The sequence below is a fragment of the Budorcas taxicolor genome, chromosome 20, assembly GCF_023091745.1.
Source record: "Budorcas taxicolor isolate Tak-1 chromosome 20, Takin1.1, whole genome shotgun sequence".
Lineage (NCBI taxonomy): Eukaryota > Metazoa > Chordata > Mammalia > Artiodactyla > Bovidae > Budorcas > Budorcas taxicolor.
Window position 1 is genome coordinate 26,595,168 of NC_068929.1, and position 24,708 is coordinate 26,619,875.

A 24,708-nucleotide genomic window follows, 5' to 3' on the forward strand; every position below is an offset into this window, starting at 1 on the left:
ACTTATTAAACGAAAGGGGGCAAATTCAGTCATTTACACCCTAAAGTTAAATTTCTCTTACAGACATCCAACTCTGTCCCCAACTCAGTGGAGCTGAACATCCCCTAGCAAAGTGACAGTTCCCTATTTTTCCCCACCCTGGGAGGCCCCTGGTTGGTTGGTGAGAATGAAAGTAGACAGAGATCTTTCTAACAGTGGTAGTTGTAACACTTTTCAGACAATATGTGGTTAATATTGGAAAAGTCTGTAGTTCCCTTTTGCACGAAGCAACCTCTCAGAGAAGATTCTTCTTGGTCTTACACCAGCATTGGACCTATTGGCTTTTTTGAGCAGATGCCTCAACAAGGACACTTGCCTTCAGTGTCATAGCTTCCTCTTCACACCATATCACAGCATGTCTGAAACCCATCTGAATCCAACTACTAATGCTTGCCTGTGTTTTTCTTTAGTATATGTGTTGCTGTGCGTGCATGTTAGTTGCTCAGTCATGTCTGACTGCTTATGACCCCATGGACTGTAGCCCTCCAGGCTCCTCTGTCTATGGAATTCTCCAGGCAAGAATACTGGAGTGGGTTGCCTCTCCCTTCTCCAGGGGATCTTCCCTACCCAGGGATCAAATGTGGGTCTCCTGCATTGAAGACAGATTCTTTATTATCTGAGCCACCAGGGAAGCTCATATATATTGCTGGTATGAGCCAATCCATATAAATTTGCAAGGGCTAATTTGCTTTTTGCCATTGGGAAATAAGGATAGTTCTGAAATGGAAAGAACACAGCACAGGCTTTCCTTTCCATTTATTACCTTGGTAGAGTTCCTGCATTTGGCTTCTCAGTGTTCTGAATAAGCAGTCACCTTCAGCCCCACCCCCACCCCACTTTTCCAAATGAGTTCCAAGTACAGTCTCCATTATATATGAAGGAGTAACAGTTAAAACACACACACCCTACATCTGTTAAATAGCAGGAAGCAAAACAGCAAAGGCAAAGAAATCAGGGAAAAGGTAAGCTAGTGCTGGCGAAGCATTATGGCTTGCTGACGACAAGAGGAAAGAGCAAGACATATCCCCTATGGAGTTTGAATAAAATTATTTTCCCAGAATAACTAAAGGACTCCCAAGCTTGTCACAATAATTCTTAAAGATTAAATGATCAATTAACAGAAATCTAACTTAATTGAGACAGACTGTTAACTGAAACTAAGAATGGAGAGAGGGAGCAAAGGAAAAAGAAATGTTTTCTGCAGCCATCCTCTAATTGCTCATGTAAAACAAAACATAATATGTACCACTTTATATCAGAGATGACTATCACTCTAGAGGCTATCCTGTTCTGAGCTCAGTGACTTGAAACATTTTTTGTACTATTAGTTTTTACTTGAATAAATAATATATGAACACATTTGCTTCTTAAAAAGTTAAATATTACAAGTAATACTAGAAGTCCTTGATTACTTCCACCCTACCACCTTCGCCCCCAGGTAATTGTTCTTTTGTGTGTATATATATAGTATGTATATACATACTTTCTCAATCTTTTGTATCTATTACCACATCTTCTTAATCCAGTCATCTATTGATGGGAACTCAGTTGCTTCCCTGTCTTGGCTGTTGTAAAAAACTGCTGCTATGAACATTGGGGTGCATGTGTCATTTCAAATCAGTGTTTTCATTTTTTCTGGGTATATATACGCAAGAATGGAACTACTGGATCATATGGTAGTTCTATTATTAGTTTTTTAAGGACCCTCCATACTGTTTTCCCTGGTGGCTCAGAGGTTAAAGCATCTGCCCACAATGCAGGAGACCTGGGTTCAATCCCTAGGTTGGGAAGATCCCCTGCAGAAGGAAATAGCAACACACTCCAGTATTCTTGCCTGGAGAATCCCATGGACAGAGGAGCTTGGTGGGCTACAGTCCACGGGGTTGCAAAGAATCGGACCCGACTAAGCGACTATCTCAATCTCATACTGTTTTCTGTAGTAGCTGCCCCAATTTACATTCCCACCAACTGTGTACAAGGGTTCCCTATTTTAATTTTTAGTATGCATGCATGGTTGTTCTTCAACACAACTGCATCAACTTATAACTCCACTCATAGTGTAAAACATGCTTATCACTGTTTTCCTGTTGTTGGATTTTCTCATTGTTGTTTTAATTTGCATTTCCCTAATAGCCAATGAAAATGAGCATAATTTCATAGGTACAGTGGGCATTTTTAGATCTTCTGTGAATTGCCTATTTATTTAGATCCTTTGTCCATTCACCTTTTCTTACATATTCATAGGAGTATTTTTTTTTTTTTTAATCGCACCACACGGTGTTCAGGATCTTAGTTTCCCGACCAGGGATCAAACCTGTACCCTCTGCAGTGGAAATGCAAAGTCTTAACCTTTGGGCTGCCAAGGAAGTTCCCACAGGGGTTTATTTTATATTCTGACCAATCCTTTATCTGCTATTGAATTGCAAATGTTTTTCATAGTTTATTCTTTATTTTAGAACTGTTTGTGATGTCTTTTCCTATACAGAAATTTTAAAATATGATATAATCAAGATGATCATTCTTGTCCATTATTGTTTTTGTTTTCAGTATCCTTTTTAAAGGCCTTTCCTACCCCTAGGGACATAACTACATCATGCTAAATTTTCTTTTAGTTTGTTACAAGATTTTTTTTTTTAATATGTGGTTTCATTTCTGAACTCTGTTCTCATTCCAATGATCTATTTGTTTTTCTTGTTTCATTAACCACACTGCTTAATTATAAAGTGACTTGTTTGGAAGCTATCCACACTGCAGGATTTAACACTGTGGGAAAGGCACCATGGGTCAGATGGTCAGATTGTCCTGTGCCTTTGTTCTTTGGGAGGGACCTCAGGGGAATCTCTGACAAAGAGAGGGGCTTGTCTATTGCAGCCACAGAGAATTAAGTTGTTAAATTCCTGGAATCTAACCTCTCCTGCTTTCGTTTTAACTCTGACAGGAAAAGCACCCCATGAAGAGGGACTATAAAATATTGGCATCTGCATTAGAATTTTGAATGCATTTATCCAGAAAAGCACTGTTATGCATGGTATTTAAAATAGATAGTTGATCCTATATTAATGCACATTCTGATATAAGTAGATTTTTGTGAGTGACCTGACAATCCAAACTTACATTACAATAGCACTTGCAGAAAATAAATCCAAGTTGCAAAACCAGATGTGAATCTTTGGATATAATTCTTAGCAGTAAAATCTACTTACAACATTCCCAGAATTCAAGCACAAGCAGGGACTGTTCATTAAAAAAGGCAAAATCAATAAAAACAGTCCCTGATTTTAGAAATCTTTTTTCTCTACAGCTGGCAGAAGGTAAAATAATAAAGTCAAAAAATTTAATGCACCAGAATTTTTATTCTAAAAATGAACACCTTAACAAATAGAGTCTGGTGCTACTTAGGAGCTCTCACTTCTCTCTCTCCTCAGACCCTCTTTTCCCCATAAGGTCCTAGAGGCAGATCATGTATTTTTTTATCTCTATATCCCTAGAATCTAGTTCAGTAACTTGCACATAATAAAGTGTCCCTAAAATATATATTTAGATAAAGAATTAAATTATTAAATTCAAGAAAAAGGCACATGATTTTATTTTATTGTCCTTTCCCTCTTTGTTGTGTTGACCCAACTCAATGAATGACTCATTTTATTTACCAGATTTGATTCCCTGTGACTTTTAATTATTTCCAAATTTACTCTCAAACAAAAAAAGATTTTGTATCATTTGAGAGCTTCAAAAATGTATTGTAGATTTTAGGGCGGGAGTCCTTGTCCAGTTTCAAAATATGGACATCTCTGGCATACTGGAGAAGGCTGTGGATCCCTTCTCAGAAAAATGTTTGAAGTTACATAATATAAAATACATAGCATTACAAAAAATTATATTGAAAAACAGATACCAAAATATTTTAAGAAGAAATTTGTAATATTTATATGCAAGCATTTTTTGCTAAAGCCTTACTAATCTTTGTGATCTATAATTGTAAGTTTTTACCCACATAAATTTGAAGAAAATGGCTTTCATTACTGCATTTCTTATCTTGTTTTAGAAGTTCTTTTTAGACTCTTTTAAATTATATCCTTTATCCCAATTTTTTGTACACAGAAGACCCTCTGTAACTTTTGTGAGGGGTAGTCACAAAATTAACAGTATGTGAATATAAAAATATCAGACAGAGCCAAACTGGACTTCTGTGAACTTCTAGATCCTTCAAATGACCTAGAATTGTTATGCTGATCTCGCAAACACCTGCTAGAATTCTATCGCCCGGTGCACCAAAATGCGGGATGAACCAAAGCAGCCAGCCACATCACACGTTTCTTTCTCTGTGCCTTTTAGCATCTGCAAGAGCTGGTCTAAAAGTGCAGTTCTGAAACAGAAAACTACTAAACACTGAATCAGATTTCTGCTTCATAAAGCACAAAAGTTACAGTGGTTTTGGAAAAAAAGAAAAAAGTTCTGAGAAGACGATAGGACTTGAAAGCCCTTTACTGAAATGTTGGTGGCACAGGCTCAAGGCACAGAATTACTCATGTGCACCAGAGTGTGTTCCAAAGCCAGCCTGCCATGCACACAACAGCTATCACACACAGCTGTTTCTATCAACAATCTCGAAATGGCTCCTAAGTCAACCAAAACTTAACATCTCCCTCCAAAACTTTCTAGAGAGCTATGTTCTTAAATGAATATAAGTTACTCTTCGCTCAGAGCCAACATACCTTCTTTTTCAAAGAAGTAGAATTCTATTGTCACCAGGGCCATCTGGGTGTGTGTTGCAACGTATCTTCCAGAGACTCCTAGACTTTCAGCTCTCAGATTCTTTGAAGGCCCAGTTGGGTCCTCAGTGAGGGGCATCACAGTTGAGACACAGGTGGCTGGCTTGCATTCAACAGACTCTGGTGTTTTATACTCCCTGTGAATCCAAGGGAACCTGGATAACCTGCGATTCACTGATTAACTCTTCCTGTGAACATTTCTCAAATACATTCCGTGTGCTTGGGCATATCATAGTGAGTAAGCCACAGCCTCTGCCATTAAAGTGCATCACAGCTAAATCTTAATTCTTGTCACAGCTCAGGGCAGACGCAAATTGCCAAGCTGGAAGTCTGCCCCTTAAATGGCCACCAGTCTTAACACAACTACGATGTGCTAGCAGTGTTAAAGAAGCTGAAAGAAGGAGGACGCAATTGTAGGAAACAGTTCCTGAACAAGTGTGTTGTGCAATGCAAAGAGTGGCATTTGAGCTGATTTTGAAAGTTTTGGTTTTCATATTACTAACTCTAAGAGGGTGTATTTTTATTTCTCATTAGCCCAACTGAAAAAAATAGCAACAGGAAATTTCTCTTGACTTGAATGAATGTTTGAAGCCTGTTTGTACTATAATATAAATATACAACATATTTATATTATATATTATAATGTATTATTATTTACAGACTAATTGAGTAATTCATGTCTTGATTTGGGGCCACTCAGAGGATCAACAGTGATTTATAACACTGATCCCAAATTCCAAGGTAGAGGATGGGTGGGAGGGATTATATATATATATATATATTTTTTTTTTTTCAATAGCTTACTAAACTAAATATTTGCCAGCTGCACTTTCAGAAGAAAACTAGAAGTGATGCCTAATGAAATAAATAATAATACAGGGTGGCAACCCTTATGCTTGAGAATCACCATTCTAGAAAGTGAGAAGACCCCAAATACAGCTAAAATCACAAAGAAAAAAATTGTCCAGTATCTGAGTTCATTTCGAAAATGAAAGCTACTAGCTTGATGTGTGGAACAAGCAATTTCCTCCAGAGTGGGAGGGACCCCAATTTGAATCACAACTTGTCTTCTACCCAGTCAGTCAGTGACCTTAGGGAAATCATTTAACCTGTGTTTCAGTTTCCTCACCTGTAAAATGAGTCTAAAAATACCTATCTCTCAGGATTGTTGTAAAGATTCAGTGAAGTGAATGAAGTTCTTGGCACCAAGTAGGTATATGAAAAATAGTAGTGGCCTTTTGCACTGTTTTTCAAAATATGCAGGAGCTGAGGTTTTTTTGTTTTCATTTTTGTTGTTGTTGTTTGGTTTTCCAACAGGGAGGTAAGAAGGGGTGGTGGTTGCTTTAAGAGAAAAACTCTTAGAGCCTAGAAACTCTTTAGGAGACAAGGCTTAACAGTGTCCTAACAAGGATTAAATTAATTCACAGTTTCATGCTGAATTCTCACCTGGCTAAATCAATCTCTCTGCATATAGTGATTGCCATCTACCTCATTTGGAGGACTCATCAAGAATTCTCACAGGTTTCAACAGGTTTCAACTGAACAGTTGATAACAATGATCATAGCAGATAAGTTCATTTTCTATAAAGAAGTCATGTTCTGTCTTCCTTGTGTGAATGATTTTAGAAAGCAAAGCCAAATTTTACAAAAGCAAAAAAATCCATCAAGAAGAATAAGAAGTCACTCATTCATTTAATAAGCTTTTGCTGAGCGTTTACAACGTGCCTGGCACCGTTCTGGGTTCCAGGGACTCAGGTGGAAAAGGGCCCTGCCTTCATGAGGTTATACTCCAGTAACTCAGAATTGTCTCCGATGTCTGTAGTCCTGGAGCTGGTGGCATGTCATAATGAAGCCAATGATTCTAAAGCAAACGGTACTCAGCTCTGGGAAAGGGGTGATCACTGCACAATAAAAAGAATCTGATTCCCTGGAGTCCAGATTTCCAATTCCAGCAGGCCAAATTAAAAATAAAGAGGACCCACTGAAATGCTTTGAGCTATTCTGAACCTCAAGTAAATATTCAGCCGCAGGAATAAGAACGAGAAGTTCCACTGTTGTTAGATGGTTATTATTTTCCATATGGAACCAATTTCATGAAATATCTTTAAGAGTATCTGGAGGCTCAGTGTTATATGACACTTGACACTTGAAAGCAGGCCATAATGTAATGATTTAGAATGTGGAACTGGTCAAGGGGACTTACATTCTAATCTCACTGCCCCACAAACCTCAAACCCTAGATTCAGTTTTGTGCTCAGTCACAGGCTTGAGAACTTCCCTAGAACTCAACTTCCCCTTGCATAAAATGGGAAGGACAGAGACACCTTTCAGCGCTGACCAACTGCTATAGCAAAAACCTCAGTGCCCGACATAATAAAAGCTTTTTCCTGCTCGCTTCATTGTTCAGTGCTGGTTGATAAGGTGACCCTGTCCTGTCTCATCAACCAGGTTCCTGGACTTTTTAATCACACGATTCCAGCACCTTCTTGAGACTTAGCCTCCCCTCTATTCAGTTGCCAGGTGAGGAAAGAAAATATCTAAAAGACTGCAGAGTTTTTATTTTCTAGGCAGGCCTTGGAGGAGTGGGGCTTCCCTTCTTCCATCCTTTCTATTCACACGGCAGTGGTCAGGACCCAGTCTCGGGGCCACACCTATCTGCCAGGAAACTGGGGATGTAGGCTGAGTATGTGCCCTGGAGAAAGAGGAAATCGAATTTGGTGAGCACTACAGACTTCACCACAATATTTAATCCAAAAGGTTATTTGGAGGATTGAGATGATATACAGAAGAACTCATAAAGCTCTCTAGAGCAATACATATTCATGTATTATCTGTGTGTGTGTTAGTCATTCAGTTGTGTCCGATTCTTTGTGACCCCATGGACTATAGCCTGCCAGGCTCATCTGTCCATGGGATTCTCCAGGCAAGAATACTGGAGTGGGTTGCCATTCAATTCTCCAGGGAATTTATTATCTGGAACATTATTAATGTATTATCTGGAATAATAATAGCTCTACCCTTCTAGCCAGGCTGCAGCCCGTCTCCTCCACTCAGCTCATCTTGGATGGGCAGAGAAGGCCAAGGAGGTAACGCTCTGTTATATGCAGAGACAACTGCAAAATGAGAAAGCTGTCCACTTCCTTTGCTCCCTTTACCAGGCACCTTAATCTAGAATCATTTTAGATATATTTCATGTAATTGTGAGCTATACGCAAGAAGAGGCCATCTTTTCATAGTCCACTCTCAAATACTACTGGTTCTTTTTGGCAAATGTTTCCCAGCAGAAGTTCATTTTATTATGAAACCATACCTAACGTGTGACCTAAAGCTAGGAAAGAAGGTGGAATTCACCAGATTGGCCCTTCTGGATCTGATTTCCAGGCTGCCACCGAGTGATTTCTTCTAAACAGTGTAAATCAGGTCATGTCAACACCTGCTTAAAATCCTTCACTGTCTTTCTATTGACTTCAGAATAAAATCCAAATGCCTTATATAGGTTATTCCCCATCCCATGCTCCAAGGATCAGCCCTGCCTCCTTCTCCAACTGCACCTCGCATGGCTCTCCTCCTCTCCCTATTCATTCATTCATTCATTCATTCAACTGTTTTTCATCTAGCCTGGGTCAGTCTCTGGGATACTTTAGTAAACAGGCAGTGTTCTGGTCTGGTGGTGGGAGATGGCATCCCAGTGTACTCTGATCACAAGTGTCTGCCTCTGTGACTTGTCGCTCGCTGGTCTCTACCTTCAGTTTACCTCGATTCCCAGAGGCCCATGTAGAACAGTCCCTACCTCCGGGGTGGTTACTTGGTCATGGCACCCCAGGTGCATTCTTTATAGCATTCAACAATCCTGAAAATCCTTTGGCTTGTTTGTGTTACTATTATTTGTATTTGTGTTATTATTTGCATTTATTATCTATCTTCCTTTACCACAATGGAGTTCCCACGAGGACATGGATCTCATTGATCTTATTCCCTATAGTATGCTTGGCACCTGTTTGCCTGACATCAAGTAGGAACCCAAGTAGTATCAGTTGAATGAATGATTCAAGGAACAAGTGAACTGACAGACAGCAACCAACGCATCTGGTGATGCCTTCGGGCCTGGGGAGAATGTGTGTACTCCACTTTCCTTCCTAATAGCCTGTGCTCATCTCAGCCCCTCTGACTGTGGTTTTGCAGGGGATGACAGCACTCCACTGGGCAGCTTTCCACAACCGGCCTCAACACACCCAAATGCTGCTGAAGAAGGGGGCAGACCCTACCCTTGTGGATAAAGACTTTAAAACAGCTCTCCACTGGGCAGTCCAGGTGAGAAATTAGCCAATGGGCTTGTCTCAAGTGTAAATGGTGTAAAGCAATGTTAACAGTTCTGAGTAGGTCAGACCTGTAAGGCACAGTCCCAGCATTGATGTGGGCTTTATATGTATGATGGACTTCCCTTGTGGCTCAGCTGATAAGGAATCTTCCTGCAATGCAGGAGACCTGGGTTTGATCCCTGGGTTGGGAAGATCCCCTGGAGAAGGGAAAGGCTACCCACTCCAGTATTCCGGCCTGGAGAATTCCATGGACTGTATAGTCCATGGGGTTGCAATGAGTTGGACACGACTGAGTGACTTTCACTTCACTTCACTTACATGTATGACAGAGCAAGCAAGATATATGCACGCTGCCCTCCTCCCTCCATCCATACCCGTAAAGGCAACAGCAGACCGGTCACTTTGGAGCATTTGGGTACATCAGTTGCTGAGAAGAAATCCTGCCAAGGTAAAGAGGGGGAGGAGCTACAGAATATCAGGCAGAGCCCACCTTGGCTGTTACACACACACACACAAACACATATATACATACCTCACTCTCTCCAGCAGTGCTTGCTGAGGGCTCACAGTGTTCCATGATAATTCTTTGAAGAATTGCTAGAAGTCCCTTCAGAGTCTTTGGACCATAAGTCTCTTCTTCCTTCCAAATCCTCTGAAGCAGAATAATTCCAGGAGACCCTGAGTTCTACTCTGAACCCTGAAAATAGCGACTCATGACACTTACCTCGCTATCCCGAAAGGGAGTCTGTATCAGTTCATATAACTGGAGAAATCAGAAATCTACAGCTCAAAGAGAGGAAAACTGAGACTGAGGTGAAAGAATGACCACTGGTAACATTTATTGAGGTGTTGTCTCGGGAAATCATTCAAAGGGATTGATTAACTAAGAGTTATCTGTTCTGTCCTTGAGAGCAGTACTATGCATCCTTTGAACAAAACTGCCAGCCCCTTCTGTCTTTTGATGCCTGATGTAGACATCCCCACTGTTTATTTCCATCAGCCCTATAAAGAGACCCTTGCTGAACTGTGGTCAGCATCCCCCTGATTCTATGCACCCCGACAGTGGTTTCACTTAGGTGTTTTCACGTGCCACACATGGCGGAGAAGGGCACCTGGCACTTTCAGGGTTGACATGTGCGCCTGAGATCAAGGGGAAATAGAAGTGATTTGGAAACTACTCTGTTTTTGTTCTTGCAAGCTTGGCTTCAGTTACTCTGTAGCAGGGCCAGCCCTGACAAAACTCTGAAATGAACAAAGCTTGTTTTTGTCATCCCCACCTGCCCTGAGCACCCTCCTACATACTTTCAGTATTTAATCAGCTGCCTTGCCACCCCCCCCCCCATGCCAGTCCCTGCCCAGCACCCAGTCCTCTGGCCAGAGGTCACCATTGCAGCAGTGGCCCCAGGGTAATATGGCTGGGCAACTGAGAGACATCCCACATGTATTGGTTCTCAGCTGGGGTGACAGTGGTGTCAGAATCAAGCATTTTCTGTATCTTCACTCTCATCACCTCTGTTCTCTGATTCCATCGATCTAGGATGGGGCTCCTGTACGCGAATTTGACAAAATCTCCCCAAGGAATTCTTACCTGTATGCCTCCTCTGCTCCACCTTCGTCCACTGCACCCACAGTTTAGAGCTACTGCTTGGGACACAGGCTTGCAATTGAATCAGCAGCGCTTGTAAAACGACAAATTCCCAGACCCCACTCCAGATCTAATGAGGTGGGCTCTTTGTGGGTGGGAACTCCTGTTTTTATCCTCCAAGAGGCGATTTTGCAAAATCAAAAGAAAAATGTGCTCAGCTCAGAGGATCTGAGTTTGCATTAACAGAATCGGATTTGTTCTGAGAGAAGTCCCTGATGCCTGCTTGGCTTAACTATTGGTGTATCTTTGGGGTATGAATGAGACTGTGTACGTGACAGTGATATGTAATCTTCTATGTAATTGGAAGAGATTATAGCTTTTATTATGGCTCCCAATTTCCTCTGTGAAAGCTTAGTTAGCATACTATCTACATAATCTTTCTCTCTACTAAATGATGTGGCTTTTACCTGCTACATTGATTTTAATCCTGCCTGCACATTAGAATCAAATGAAGAGCTTTTAAGCAATACTGATACTCAAGCCCCACACCTATTTTCAGTCAATTATTCTGGGGTGCAACCCAGCTGTTAGTATTTTTGCAACGTTTTCCCTTCCTCTAGGAGCTTGTAATGCCCAGCTAGGGTTGAAAACCACTATGATAAATGAATTCATATGAATAGGTGCTAAAACCTTAGCTACTCCTACCTAAGATATTTGCATTCTGACTCATGATTTTGTAAACTAAGTATAATGCCTCACACATTTATATACTTAATAAATGCTTAGTGAGCACCTACTTTGTATGTGGCATGGGAAGGGGGAGAGATTAACACTACAGATCCCTTCTAGGACCCCTATAATCACATGTGATATTGCATGGGTGGGTCTGTGAGGATGTTAGCATACGTTTTTCTGAGGAAGGTGTCCACTATTTCTTCAACTCTTCAATGAGGATCTGTAACCAGACTCCAGAATGTTAAGAATCTTACTCTGGAGGAACCGTGCACCCTCTCACTCCCTGTGGTTAGCACTAAAATTCAGAAGTGATGTGCTTTGACCTTTACTCTTCAGAGAAGACCAAGGGTAATTCCAAATGTCAGGCAAAACCAGGATTACACTTGCCTCCTTTAGTCATCTTCTTCATTTATAACACGGGGACAGCACTCTGCTCCTCTTGAAGTTTTTCCATATGAATAGGTCTATTTCCTGCTGTCATTTATTCCTTTCACTGAATTTAGGGCTTTTCTCTGGAACTATAAGAGACCATACTTAAAGTGACAGGACTTTGAGTTAATAAAGCCTCTGTATTTGACCCAGGTAATCAACGCAGTAAAGATTTGAAAAGATAAGGCCTTCCCAGGTGGCGCTAGTGGTAAAGAACCCGCCTGCCAATGCAGGAAACATAAGAGGTATGGGTTCGATCCCTAGCTCTGGAAGATCCCCTGGAGAATGAAATAGCAACCCACTCCAGTATTCTTGCCTGGAGAGTCCCCATGGACAGAGGAGCCTGGTGGGCTACAGTCCATGGGATCGCAAAGAGTCAGACACAACAGGACGACTAACACTGTCTTGCAAGCATGCCCTCCCAGAAAGTAAACTACATTTGACTTCTGCCCCATTTCTCAGGTCCCTTGGTCGCTGGTGGGGCCCTCCTGCAGGCCCATTGCCCTCATTCACCTTCCCCATCTGCCCAGGAGACTCCACTGCTTGGCTCTCTCTGGGCTAACACTGAGCAGAGCCCTGTCCCTGTCTGCATCCAGTCTCCCCTGATGAAATCTCAGTCGCTTTGGGGCATGTTCTCACCTATTTGTGATGGCACTCACTTATCAGGAGTCTACACAGGTCTCTCTCAGCTTCATCTCCCTCTGACTCCTCAACACTGCAGAAATCATAAATCTTTTTTTCATTCTCTTTTCCTCAGAAAGCCCATCGGTTCCAACGACTTTAGCTACCAATCTACTCAGAATTTCCTCAGGTCAAAATCCAGCACTGATCTCTCTCTTGACACTAGGCTCACATTTCCAGCTCTACCAGGCATCTTCCCATCATTTCCCATGGATGTGTCAAAGTCAACTCGTTCAAATTGAATCCACAGTCTCTCCTTCCCATCACATTTCCATCCTCCCAGCTGTCCAAGACAAAGGCCTCCAGGTGGCCCATGAACACTCCTTCCTTATCATCATTCACATCCAGTTGGTTGTCAAGACCTTTTCCTTCCACCTCCTCAGGTCTCACAGTTACCTCTTTTCTATTCCCACTGTATAGATCAGGGTCTTAGCATGAAGCAGCCCACTCAGATGGAATTAATTGAGCATAGATTCATAAAACGGCTATTTACAGACAACCGCAGGTTGCCATTAGGGAATCTGGGCCTAAAAGAGCCTGGGAGGGAAAGGTAACTAAGAGACAGCAAAAGTTGTAGCTGTAGGAGAGGGCCCAGGACAGAAACTGTAGCCCTGGATGGAATACTCAACCTGTGACCTAGCAGGGAGAGAACTGAACGATAAATGCCGCAGACACTATTTCCTCCTATGTCCATCTCCTGTCAGTGCCACTCACTGGCCAATCCCAACTAGAAGCCAAAGTGCCGAGGAGCCCATTTAATGCAACTCATACGTGCTGAGAGCAGGTTGAAAACAGGGAGCTGACCAGGAAGAACAAATGGAGATGGGGAAGTACACCCACCATCACTGCCTTAGGTCAAGCTTCCCCTCTCTCTCACGGGAACAGTTTCAGTATCTGTATTTCTACTTCAGCCCTCTCTTTCTCTGCGCTATTCTCACATTGCCCCCAGGTGCTCTTTCTACAGATCACAAAGGAATGTACTCACGTAACCGTTACTGCACCAAAACAATTATGGTCACACTTGGTTCTTGGCTCAAAAGGCTTCAGCAAGTGCTGTTTTTTGGTAAAGAGCTAACTCTTTGATTTGCACTGACTGCCGTGAACAATCACTCCCCACTCCACCCTACTCCCTGCTTCTCCTCTTCAATCTGTATATACATTAATCCAGTCATACTAGAATATTGATAATCCCCTCAATACATGAGAAAGATTCATCCAATCTTCCCCTTGGTCATCCTCTTCCCCTTTGGTGAAACATTTCTTTCTACTTGTTTTTCTTTAAATGGTATATGCTGCTAAGTCACTTCAGTCTTTTCCGACTCTGTGCGACCCGATAGACGGCAACCCACCAAGCTGCCCCGTCCCTGGGATTCTCCAGGCAAGAACACTGGAGTGGGTTGCCATTTCCTTCTCCAATGCATGAAAGTGAAAAGTGAAAGGGAAGTCGCTTTGTTGTGTCCGACTCTCAGCGACCCCACAGGCTGCAGCCCACCAGGCTCCTCTGTCCATGGGATTTTCCAGGCAAGAGCCCTTCCTCCTAACCCCAGCTAATGTGTTTATTTAGAAGCTTCCTCAGTAGTACTCTTCTTGCAGTGCATTTTTCAAGGGTGAGTAGAAAAAAAAGAACTGCCCTAATATAAAGCAACTATTTCATGTTTTTTCATTCAGTATGTGATTAAGGAAATTATACACACACCCTTGGAGCTCTTGAATGGAACCATGAGGCCACTAGTGTCTGAGGCTGATTTGGTCCAGCATGAAATTCTCCTCCTTCCTGTGGTGGCCAAGATATGTGATCAACTGTTTGAACTGTGTCAAAATTCTATAAATATACTTTAAATATATTCAGAATGCCAAAGGATAATTATAAATGTCATAGGCCAGTGGATCCAGACCATAGATGAAAGAACCTTAGAGCTGGGAGGGACCACACAAAGTCATTTAATGCAACCCCTCTGTTCACAGGTGGAAAACTAGTGCACAGGGACATTACCATTGTCCAGGCTCACCCTATACCCACAGGTGTCCAGACCACACAACTCCCAGTGCTTGATTAAAGGAAAACTAGAAAACCACATAAGCCCAGAATAATCAAAGAGAAAGTCAAATTTACTAAATCAACTCCCATTACCCTGGAAGCAAAGATGGAGTTATCTTAAAAGATAGCCTAAATTAAAGTGGCCTGCATGTGTCAGCTCCCCAGGGCTTGGCTGCAGAGAGGGAAGGAGATGGGTAGCCGGCCAAAAAATAGGAACTCACCTAGGAGTAAACACAAGTAAAGAAAGAAGTGAAAAGGTAGTGAAAGGTGGGAGATAGTGAGAAAAAGAGAAGAAACCTAAGAAAAGAACGGGTATAATTCTAGTTTGGCTTTGCCCATAGTTTGTAAGGCTTGTTTTCAGCCAATATTTGTTACAAGTTACTCTTTATGAGGCTCCCTTTCAGCAGAAAGACAGTGTTTCTACGCATGACCACAGCAAGGAAGGAGGTTTCGTGGGGGTGTTTTCCATATTAATCATTAAAACACCTGTGAAACGATGTAGTTCAGCAGCTGAGGGTCACAGTGCCTCACTGCCCCTCCCCCACCATTTCTATCTTACAGTAGCCCTCCAGGGGGGTCAGCCCCAAGTTTTGGGATACAGCAGACCCTGGTATCAGGCCAAGCAGAAAGCCTGGGTCCAAACAGGCTAACTATGAAAAGGGTCCTGACTCCAAGCTAGGATATTGGGCCCCTTTCTCTTCTAGTCAGGCTTCCCTGATAGCTCTGTTGGTGAAGAATCCACCTGCAATGCAGGAGACCCTGGTTCGATTCCTGGGTTGGGAAGATCCACAGGAGAAGGGATAGGCTACCCACTCCAGTATTCTTGGGATTCTCTTGTGGCTCAGCTGGTAAAGAATCTGCCTGCAATGTGGGAGACCTGGGTTTGAACCCTGGATTGGGACGATCCCCTGGAGAAGGGAAAGTCTACCCACTTCAGTATTCTGACCTGGAGAATTCCATGGACTGTAGAGTCCATGGGGGTTGCAAAGAGTTGGACACGACTAAGCGACTTTCACTTCACTTCTCTTCTAGTCAGCCACAAACCCTCAACTCTCGTGTGTTCACAAGCTACTAGTTCACAAGCTAGTAGGTCTTCCCCTCTGACTCCATTCCAGTCTAACACATTTGGCTCCAGATGAACTTAAGGGCCAGTGTTCTTCTCACAGCACAAAACCACCTAGCCCTTTAAAAGGGCCACGTGACCTGAAACCCTTTCATCTCCTTTGTGCAGTCACTGTCATGTGACAAACAGACCCCTACTTCCAAGAGAAGGACAGAGATTGGAGTTCCCTTCCTGAAGAACCCACCATAGAACTAATTTCTCCAACACGTTAACAAATAAACAACTAATCCTAAATCTTGCACTAAGATCTCTTGGGAAGTCACCTGGAATAAAAAGGGTCTACAATAAGGATATTGAAATCTTGTTTTTATCAGTCTCTGATAACAAAATTACTGTACCTTAATCTAACTTTCTTCTTGGCAAGGCTTCTTATGAATTCTTCTCCTTCATGAGGTGTAAAGAGAAAATGACTAGGACTCAGTGGTTCCCAGCAGTCTTTAGGTTACATGAAGGCAATTTCATGTATTACCCCCAGATAAAAACAACACAATAAAAGAAAAATAAATAAACCCACAATCTCATTTGGCCACCCAATGCAGAATTCTAGAGCTCCATAATAAGATCTATACAATATTCTTTCCCTGTTGAACAATATTCCCACCAAATGGAAACTCACTCTCCAATTTTCCTAGGGACCCTTGTGGGCAACACCCATTTCTTCTCTCCTAGTGCTTCCTGGTGTCTGTGACTGAGGCTTCCCAGGCCTGGAGACTCTATCTGATGGATGTTCAGCTGAGTTTGCCAAGAAGACCACTGAGCCAGGGCCTCTATTCACAAACTAGGGACCTCTCTTTGTTGTTGTTGTTTAGTCGTTTAGTCGTGTCCAACTCTTTCGAAACCCCATGGACTGTAACCTGCCAGGCTCCTCTGTTCATGAGATTTCCCAGGCAAGAATGCTGGGGTGTGTTGCCATGCCCTTCTCCAGGGGATCTTCTCGACCCAGGGATCAAACCCGCGTCTCCTGCATCTCCTGTACTGCAGGCAGATTCTTTACCCCTGAGCCACCAGGGAAGCCCTAGGGACCCCTCTAGGGCTCTCTCAAATTCTTGTGAGGGTGCACCATGGCAACCGTCCTAAGAGAGGCTTTTAAAGCACCAAATGTGGAAAGGTCTCAGTTGGTAAGACACACGTTACTGCTAATGATGTTGCTGATACCAACAGCAGTTTTCACTTTAATTCCTCCCATGTGAACATGCAGGATCAAATAAATAAACCATTCCTTTAACTGAAGACAAAATAGTGTAACAGTGAAGTGCCAGGGCTCTGCAGTCAGTCCCAGCCTTGCCACGTCATGGCTGTGACATTGGACAATGAATCTGCCTGTGATGCGGAAGACCTGGGTTCAATCCCTGGGTTGGGAAGATGCCCTGGAGAAAGAAACAGTGACCTATTCCAGTACTCTAGCCTGGGAAATCCCATGGGCAGAGGAGCCTGGAAGGCTACAGTCCATGGGGTCGCAAAGAGTCAGACACAACCGAGCGACTCACTGACAGACAGAATCCCTCTGTGCCTCCAATTTCTCCTCTCCAATATGAGGATGATAAGAGTGCCTACCTTATGGTACTCACTTGTTTAGTCCTGACACCCACGGAGTTGTTGTCAGGATTAAACAAGTGAGAACAGGCCGTGCTGGGCACAGAACATTCACTTGGTAAACATCACTATCACCGTTACTCTTGGGAGGATATTATTATAAAAACAATGGGGATGTAAATGAGGGTTGGATTTGAAGACAAAGGAATTGTCTGAAAGATTCAGGACAAAGGCATTTTGGAGAAAAGGGGTAAGCGGGTGAAATTTCTCTTATCCAGAAAAGCCATGTAAGAGTACAGCTCTCAAGGGAAATGCTGACTGGGACTGTCTGCTCAGGAAGTCAGAAGGGGCCCACTCAGACGTGCCAGACTGCAGCCCACCCCGACCCTGCACCTAAGCTGGCTGCTTCCAAAATGGCTCCTGCATGGGTCAGGCAAGGAGAGAGGAAGACAGTGTGTAAGATGTGGGTTCTGTTTTTTCCATCTGTGCTTGATGCTCCATCCCACACAGGAGGAGAACCCGTGACAGGCTGTTTTGCTGTTTAAAACAATTTGGCAAGCCAAATTCCTTTGCTCTTTCAGGAAACTGTAAACAAAATCAATTCATTGAGTGGACACTCTTTTTTGCTTCTATTTCACTTCTCTAGGTAAGAAGCACTAGCGTGCTTCTTAAAAGGGGAGAGGGGCTTCTTGATTGATTGTCTTAAATATACATATGTCAGACCTCTCAAAATACGTTTAAGTAACATTAGGTGAAAGAATCTTAGAAAAGCTGATAAAGCAGGCGTGAAAGCTTAGATGTGTTCACTGTAGCAACTTCTGATGACAAGCATGCCATGGAACTGAACTCATTGATCCAAATTATTTAAAAGTCATTGTGAGAAGAAGGACGGAGGGAGAAGAGGATGTAAGGGGGAAGGTGAGTCGGAGGGAAGGCTAAAGGTGGCCGGCAGGGACTACGTTATGGATGTGTCCCCTGGCAGGGCTCTGGGGATAGACTCAGGAAGGATCCGGACGGCAAACCGGAGCCCTAGCCACTTGGAGGGCTTGCACTCACAGTGAGAATGCCCAGCCCAAGGGAGTGTGATGTGCGAGCCTGCTCAGTCACTTCAGTCCTGTTCCACTCTGCAGCCCTAAGGACTGTAGCCCACCAGGCTCTTGTGTCCATGGAATTCTCCAGGCAACCCAGGAGTGAGCTGCCATGCCCTCCTCCAGGGACCAAGTGTGATACTAAATAGCAAATAAAAATCTCCATGACTGGTCAAAAGAGATACTACAGAAGAAAGGAACACATCATTCCTCTGGCATGTGAGCAGAGGGCTCCACATTTTTCCTGGGCCCCACAGATTATGTAGCTGGCCATGGTATAGCATTTTAAACCCAGTCAGCACTCTTCCTGGGGCTCAAAGTTGAGAGTTTTGCTGCCCTCAACCTTTGGTCCTGCAAGAGCTTTCAGAACTGGTGTCAGCCACTGTCCCCAGTATAGGGGGCAAACACTCCAGGGTTCACTGTGTAGTGGTTCTCTGAGAAGCCATGCTGAGTCATAGGATATCCAGAGAGTTCTTGGTGCAAACAGGGAGAGGGGAGGGAAAGGAAGAGGAAAAGCCAAAATGAATGGGTTCTGTTCCACAGAATTGTGCAAACTGACTCAGAGGTTCTAAAACACAACCCTGGGTCAAATAATCGAGTGGGAAGAATGCCAAAAGAAATGTTACATACTTGGAAAATTTATTATGAGATGGCTGTTGAACAGCATTTGGAGTGTATTAGAATTGCAGCTTTTAAAAAGTTCAGTAATCCCTTTCAGCCCAGGGACCCTGAGTCTGGCATGTAACCTGGCTCCTGGCCCCCAGAACTACAGCCTATCTCTCCCATTTCTTTAAACTGCTCCTCATGCCTCCTAGGGACCTCCATTCTACCCATAAGACCTGCCGCCTAGAGATTCAGGGTCTCTGTGGATTCATTGAGAAAATGCAGATGAGTCATTTGGACTGTTTGATAATCTTTACCCAGATACCAGTAGAAAGCTGAAAGATAAGACTTTCCACAGTGTGAGACAGAATGACTTTATTTTATTGGCCTTTGGGGATTTATTGTTATCTTAAATTGCAAATGCTTATGTAGTGCAGGCATGCTAAGCTGCTTCAGTCATGTCCAACTCTTTGCAATCCCATGGACTATGTGGCCTGCCAGGCTCCTTTGTCCGTAAGATTCTCCAGGCAAGAATATTGGAGTGGGTTGCCGTGCTCAGGATCTTCCTGACCCAGGGATTGAATCCTAGTCTCCTGCATCTCCTGAATTGGCAAGCAGTTTCTTCACCACTAGAGCCACCTGAGAAGCGCTTACGTAGTGCTTTTTTTGTATTTTTCAGTCCAGTGAAAAATAACATGCACAATATTTACTTACTCACTTATTCAAGCTAAAGAGATATAGGACACTCTCAAGGAAGAGCTGGTGACTTTTAAGGCTGGGACAGGTTGCTAAAAACAATGGACAGCAATCTCATTCCAAAGATAAGATAAAAACTTATACATCTACACAGAAAAAGGGATCCAATTTAAATGGTTTCCTGAAGCTCTTTCCTTTTCATGCTTGTTTTACTTCTTTATTGATTAGCTACTAAATTATGACCCAGTTCAGTTCAGTTCAGTTCAGTCCCTCAGTCGGATCCGACTCTTTGTGACCCCATGAATCGCAGTTCGCCAGGCCTCCCTGTCCATCACCAACTCCCGGAGTTCACTCAGACTCATGTCCATCGAGTCAGTGATGCCATCCAGCCATCTCATCCTCTGTCATCCCCTTCTCCTCCTGCCCTCATCCCTCCCAGCATCAGAGTCTTTTCCAATGAGTCAACTCTTCGCATGAGGTGGCCAAAGTACTGGAGTTTCAGCTTTAGCATCATTCCTTCCAAAGAAATCCCAGAGCTGATCTCCTTCAGAATGGACTGGTTGGATCTCCTTACAGTCCAAGGGACTCTCAAGAGTCTTCTCCAACATCACAGTTCAAAAGCATCAATTCTTCGGAGCTCAGCCTTCTTCACAGTCCAACTCTCACATCCATACATGACTACTGGAAAAACCATAGCTTTGACTAGACGGACCTTAGTCAGCAAAGTAATGTCTCTGCTTTTGAATATGCTATCTAGGTTGATCATAACTTTTCTTCCAAGGAGTAAGCATCTTTTAATTTCATGGCTGCAGTCACCATCTGCAGGGATTTTGGAGCCCAAAAAATCAAGTCTGACACTGTTTCCACTGTTTCCCTATCTATTTCCCATGAAGTGATGGGACCAGATGCCATGATCTTCGTTTTCTGAATGTTGAGCTTTAAGCCAACTTTTTCACTCTCCTCTTTCACTTTCATCAAGAGGCTTTTGAGTTCCTCTTCACTTTCTGCCATAAGGGTGGTGTCATCTGCATGTCTGAGGTTATTGATATTTCTCCCGGGAATCTTGATTCCAGCTTGTGCTTCTTCCAGCCCAGCGTTTCTCATGATGTACTCTGCATAGAAGTTAAATAAGCAGGGTGACAATATACAGCCTTGACATACTCCTTTTCCTATTTGGAACCAGTCTGTTGTTCCATGTCCAGTTCTAACTGTTGCTTCCTGACCTGCATACAGATTTCTCAAGAGGCAGGTGAGGTGGTCTGGTATTCCCATCTCTTTCAGAATTTTCCACAGTTTATTGTGATCCACACAGTCAAAGGCTTTGGCATAGTCAATAAAGCAGAAATAGATGTTTTTCTGGAACTCTCTTGCCTTTTCCATGATCCAGCGGATGTTGGCAATTTGATCACTGGTTCCTCTGCCTTTTCTAAAACCAGCTTGAACATCTGGATGTTCACGGTTCATGTATGACTGAAGCCTGGCTTGGCGAATTTTGAGCATTACTTTACTAGCATGTGAGATGAGTGCAATGGTGCGGTAGTTTGAGCATTCTTTGGCATTGCCTTTCTTTGGGATTGAAATGAAAACTGACCTTTTCCAGTCCTGTGGCCACTGCTGAGTTTTCCCAATTTGCTGGCATATTGAGTGCAGCACTTTCACAGCATCATCTTTCAGGATTTGAAATAGCTCAACTGGAATTCTATCACCTCCACTAGCTTTGTTCGTAGTGATGCTTTCTAAGGCCCACTTGACTTCACATTCCAGGATGTTATGCCCCACTTCTGTTCAAAAAGGACTTTTGACAACTAAATTACATGCAACTTCTGGCAATTTGACTATTACCAGATCATTTTGGTCATCATTATGCCACTAGTCAGTATTCATCACTGTCATTTTGTTAATATTAAAATTAACTGCCAGCTTCTCAGGGGTCAACCTCTACAGTGAGCAGGAAACAAGATGCATATATTTAATGAGGAAATTATCTAGGTGGCCCATCCATCATGCTAGCTCTGATGTCAGTCAATTACATACATATTTATTTATTTTAATATAAATTTATTTATTTTAATTGGAGGTTAATTACTTTATAATATTGTATTGGTTTTGCCATACATCAACATGTATCTGCCACGATCTACACGTGTTCCCCATCCTGAACCCCCTCCCACCTCCCTCCCCATCCCATCCCCCTGGGTCATCCCAGTGCACCAGCCCCGAGCATCCTGTATCCTGCATCGAACGTGGACTGACAATTCATTTCACATATGATAATATACATGTTTCAATGCCATTCTCCCAAATCATCCCACCCTCGCCCTTTCCCACAGAGTCCAAAAGACTGTTCTATACATTTGTGTCTCTTTTGCTGTCTTGCATACAGGGTTATTGTTACCATCTTTCTAAATTCCATATATATGCATTAGTATACTGTATTGGTGTTTTTCTTTCTGGCTTACTTCACTCTGTATAATAGGCTCCAGTTTCATCCACCTCATTAGAACGGATTCAAATGTATTCTTTTTAATGGCTGAGTAATACTCCATTGTGTATATGTACCACAGCTTTCTTATCCATTCATCCGCTGATGGACATCTAGGTTGTTTCCATGTCCTGGCTATTATAAACAGTGCTGCGATGAACATTGGGGTACACGTGTCTCTTTCAATTCTCGTTTCCTCGGTGTGTATGCCCAGCAGTGGGATTGCTGGGTCGTATGGCAGTTCTATTTCCAGTTTTTTAAGGAATCTCCACACTGTTCTCCATAGTGGCTGTACTAGTTTGCATTCCCACCAACAGTATAGGAGGGTTCCCTTTTCTCCACACCCTCTCCAGCATTTATTGCTTGTAGACTTTCCTCCCTGGACTTCCCAGGTGATCAACGGTAAAGAATCTGCCTGCCAGTGCAGGAGACTCAGGAGACACTGGATCGATCCCTGAGTGGGGAAGACCCCTGGCAGACGAAACGGCAACCTACTTGAGTATTCTTGCCTGGAGAATCCTATGGACAGAGAAGCCTGGTGGGCTACAGTCCATAGGATCCAAAGAGTCATACCCAACTAAGCACTCACATGCCTTAAGTCCTCCTTAGTTCACTAATTATGGAAGACAATTTAGCTCTTACGGGAGACAAAAATCCCTGCTGGGACTTGAGACAAGTGGAAATTTGTTGGTGGATTTGATAAAGTGCATTTTATTTTTGTGTGCGTTAATTTTGAATTTTTTTTTTATTTTGAATTTTTATCTTAATTTGCATAGACAGGGAAGAGCACTGGATTATACATAATGAGCTTTTTTTGACTCTGTTTTTCCAGAGTGGAAATAGAATGCTGTGTTCCATCATTCTGAGCCATCACCAGGGTCCGTCCATAATCAACTACGATGATGAGAGTGGCAAGACATGCGTGCACATCGCCGCAGCAGCGGGTTTCTGCGACATCATCAATGAGCTGGCAAGAGTCCCTGAGTGCAATCTGCAGGCTCTGGATGTGGACGACAGGTATCTGTGGCCACTCTGTCACCTTTTCCAAATTTTAATCTCAAAACAAAGAAGATGTTTAAGGAGTTATCTTATATGACTATATCCTTACTGCCAGTAATATTAATATTTATACCTGGGATTGTGACAATAAAAACTGCCCTATATTAGTCAGGACAGGAAAAACCATTGTTATGAAGAGAAACGCTGTGACTGTATTGTCAAACTTTCCACTTTTTGCGAACTGTTCTCAGAAGGCTTTCTGTATATCAGCTTCCTGCTATATGCACTTTTTGTTCTTAACAGTAAGTCTTATTTTTTTCCTTCGTTCCTGGATTATGTCATAAAATCAACAAGCTCTTGTTATCCAGAGAAGAGCACAATAGAGGGTTTGTGTTCAGAACTAGACGTGACCTTATCAGGGTTCTGTTTTGGTTTTCTTTAGTCATTAAAGATGTATTTACATAGAAAAGGAAGCTGAGTCGAGAAAGATGAAGAGACTTGCCTAAGAGGTAATTAGCAACTAAGTGAAAACTTGTTATTGAATCTGAGTCCAACTCTTTGCGACCCCATGGACTTCAGCATGCCAGACTTCTCTGTCCTTCACTATTTCCCACAGTTTTCTCAAATTCATATCCATTGTGTTGGTGATGCCATTCAGCCATCTCATCCTCTATTGTCCTCTTCTCTTCCTGCCCTCAATTTATCCCAGCATCATGGTCTTTCCACTGAGTCGGCTCCTCATCTGGTGGCCAGTGTTAGAGCTTCAGCCTCAGCATCAGTCCTTCCACCTTGTATTCAGGGTTAATTTCCTTTAGGAGTATCTGGTTTGATCTCCTTTCTGTCCAAGGGACTCTCAAGAGTCTTTTCCAGCACCACAGTTGGAAAGCATCAATTCTTTGGTGCTCAGACTTCTTGATGGTCCAACTCTCACATCTATACATGACTACGGGAAAAACCACAGCTTTGACTAGACAGACCTTTGTCGGCAAAATGATGTCTTTGCTTTTTAATATGCTGACAGAAGAAGTGAGAACTACAATCCCATGGCCTCCAAAATGAAAACCCAACCACAGAAAACTAACCAAAATGATCACATGGATCACAGCCTTGTGTAACTCAAAGAAAACTTGTACCCTTGTCTTTTAAATGTAGAGTTTTTCACCTACTGGCCCTTCGTCCATAATCAACTATTAGAATTTTTCAATTACAATCCTTATCTAACCTTTGCTGTAGTTAGGCATAGACTCAATGAAAATATAAGAATAATATAAAAACAAATAAGACTGTTGAAAACAAGTATAAGGCTTGTACATTATATATAGCTTTTTTTTAACCTTTTTCTATTGAAGTGCAAATTTAGCCACCTACTTCCATGATTTTAGATTCCCCAAGAAGCACTTCCTACTACTTCCTGATACCTGAAACCCTTCTAATACAGGAGAGAAATTTTGGGTTCCATGTAAGTCTCAGAAGCTGGAGACAGTTAACAGGATGACTTTAATTAAAATTAATATGTAAATTATTGAAAGTAGACCTTTTCTGAAGAGTAGATATTGAACTTGAGCAGGTACAAAAGTAGAAGGATT

At 42.6% G+C, this 24,708-nt stretch overlaps 1 protein-coding gene across 1 annotated transcript in view; it reads left to right on the forward strand.

The window, feature by feature from the left end:
- The window catches only part of ANKRD55 (ankyrin repeat domain 55), a 110,168-nt gene that overhangs the window by 55,867 nt on the left and 29,593 nt on the right, over positions 1-24,708 (forward strand). The window contains exons 6-7 of the mRNA XM_052659276.1: positions 8,994-9,122; positions 22,956-23,140. Coding sequence (XP_052515236.1) covers positions 8,994-9,122; positions 22,956-23,140 — 314 coding nt within the window. The remainder of the gene's footprint in view (positions 1-8,993; positions 9,123-22,955; positions 23,141-24,708) is intronic.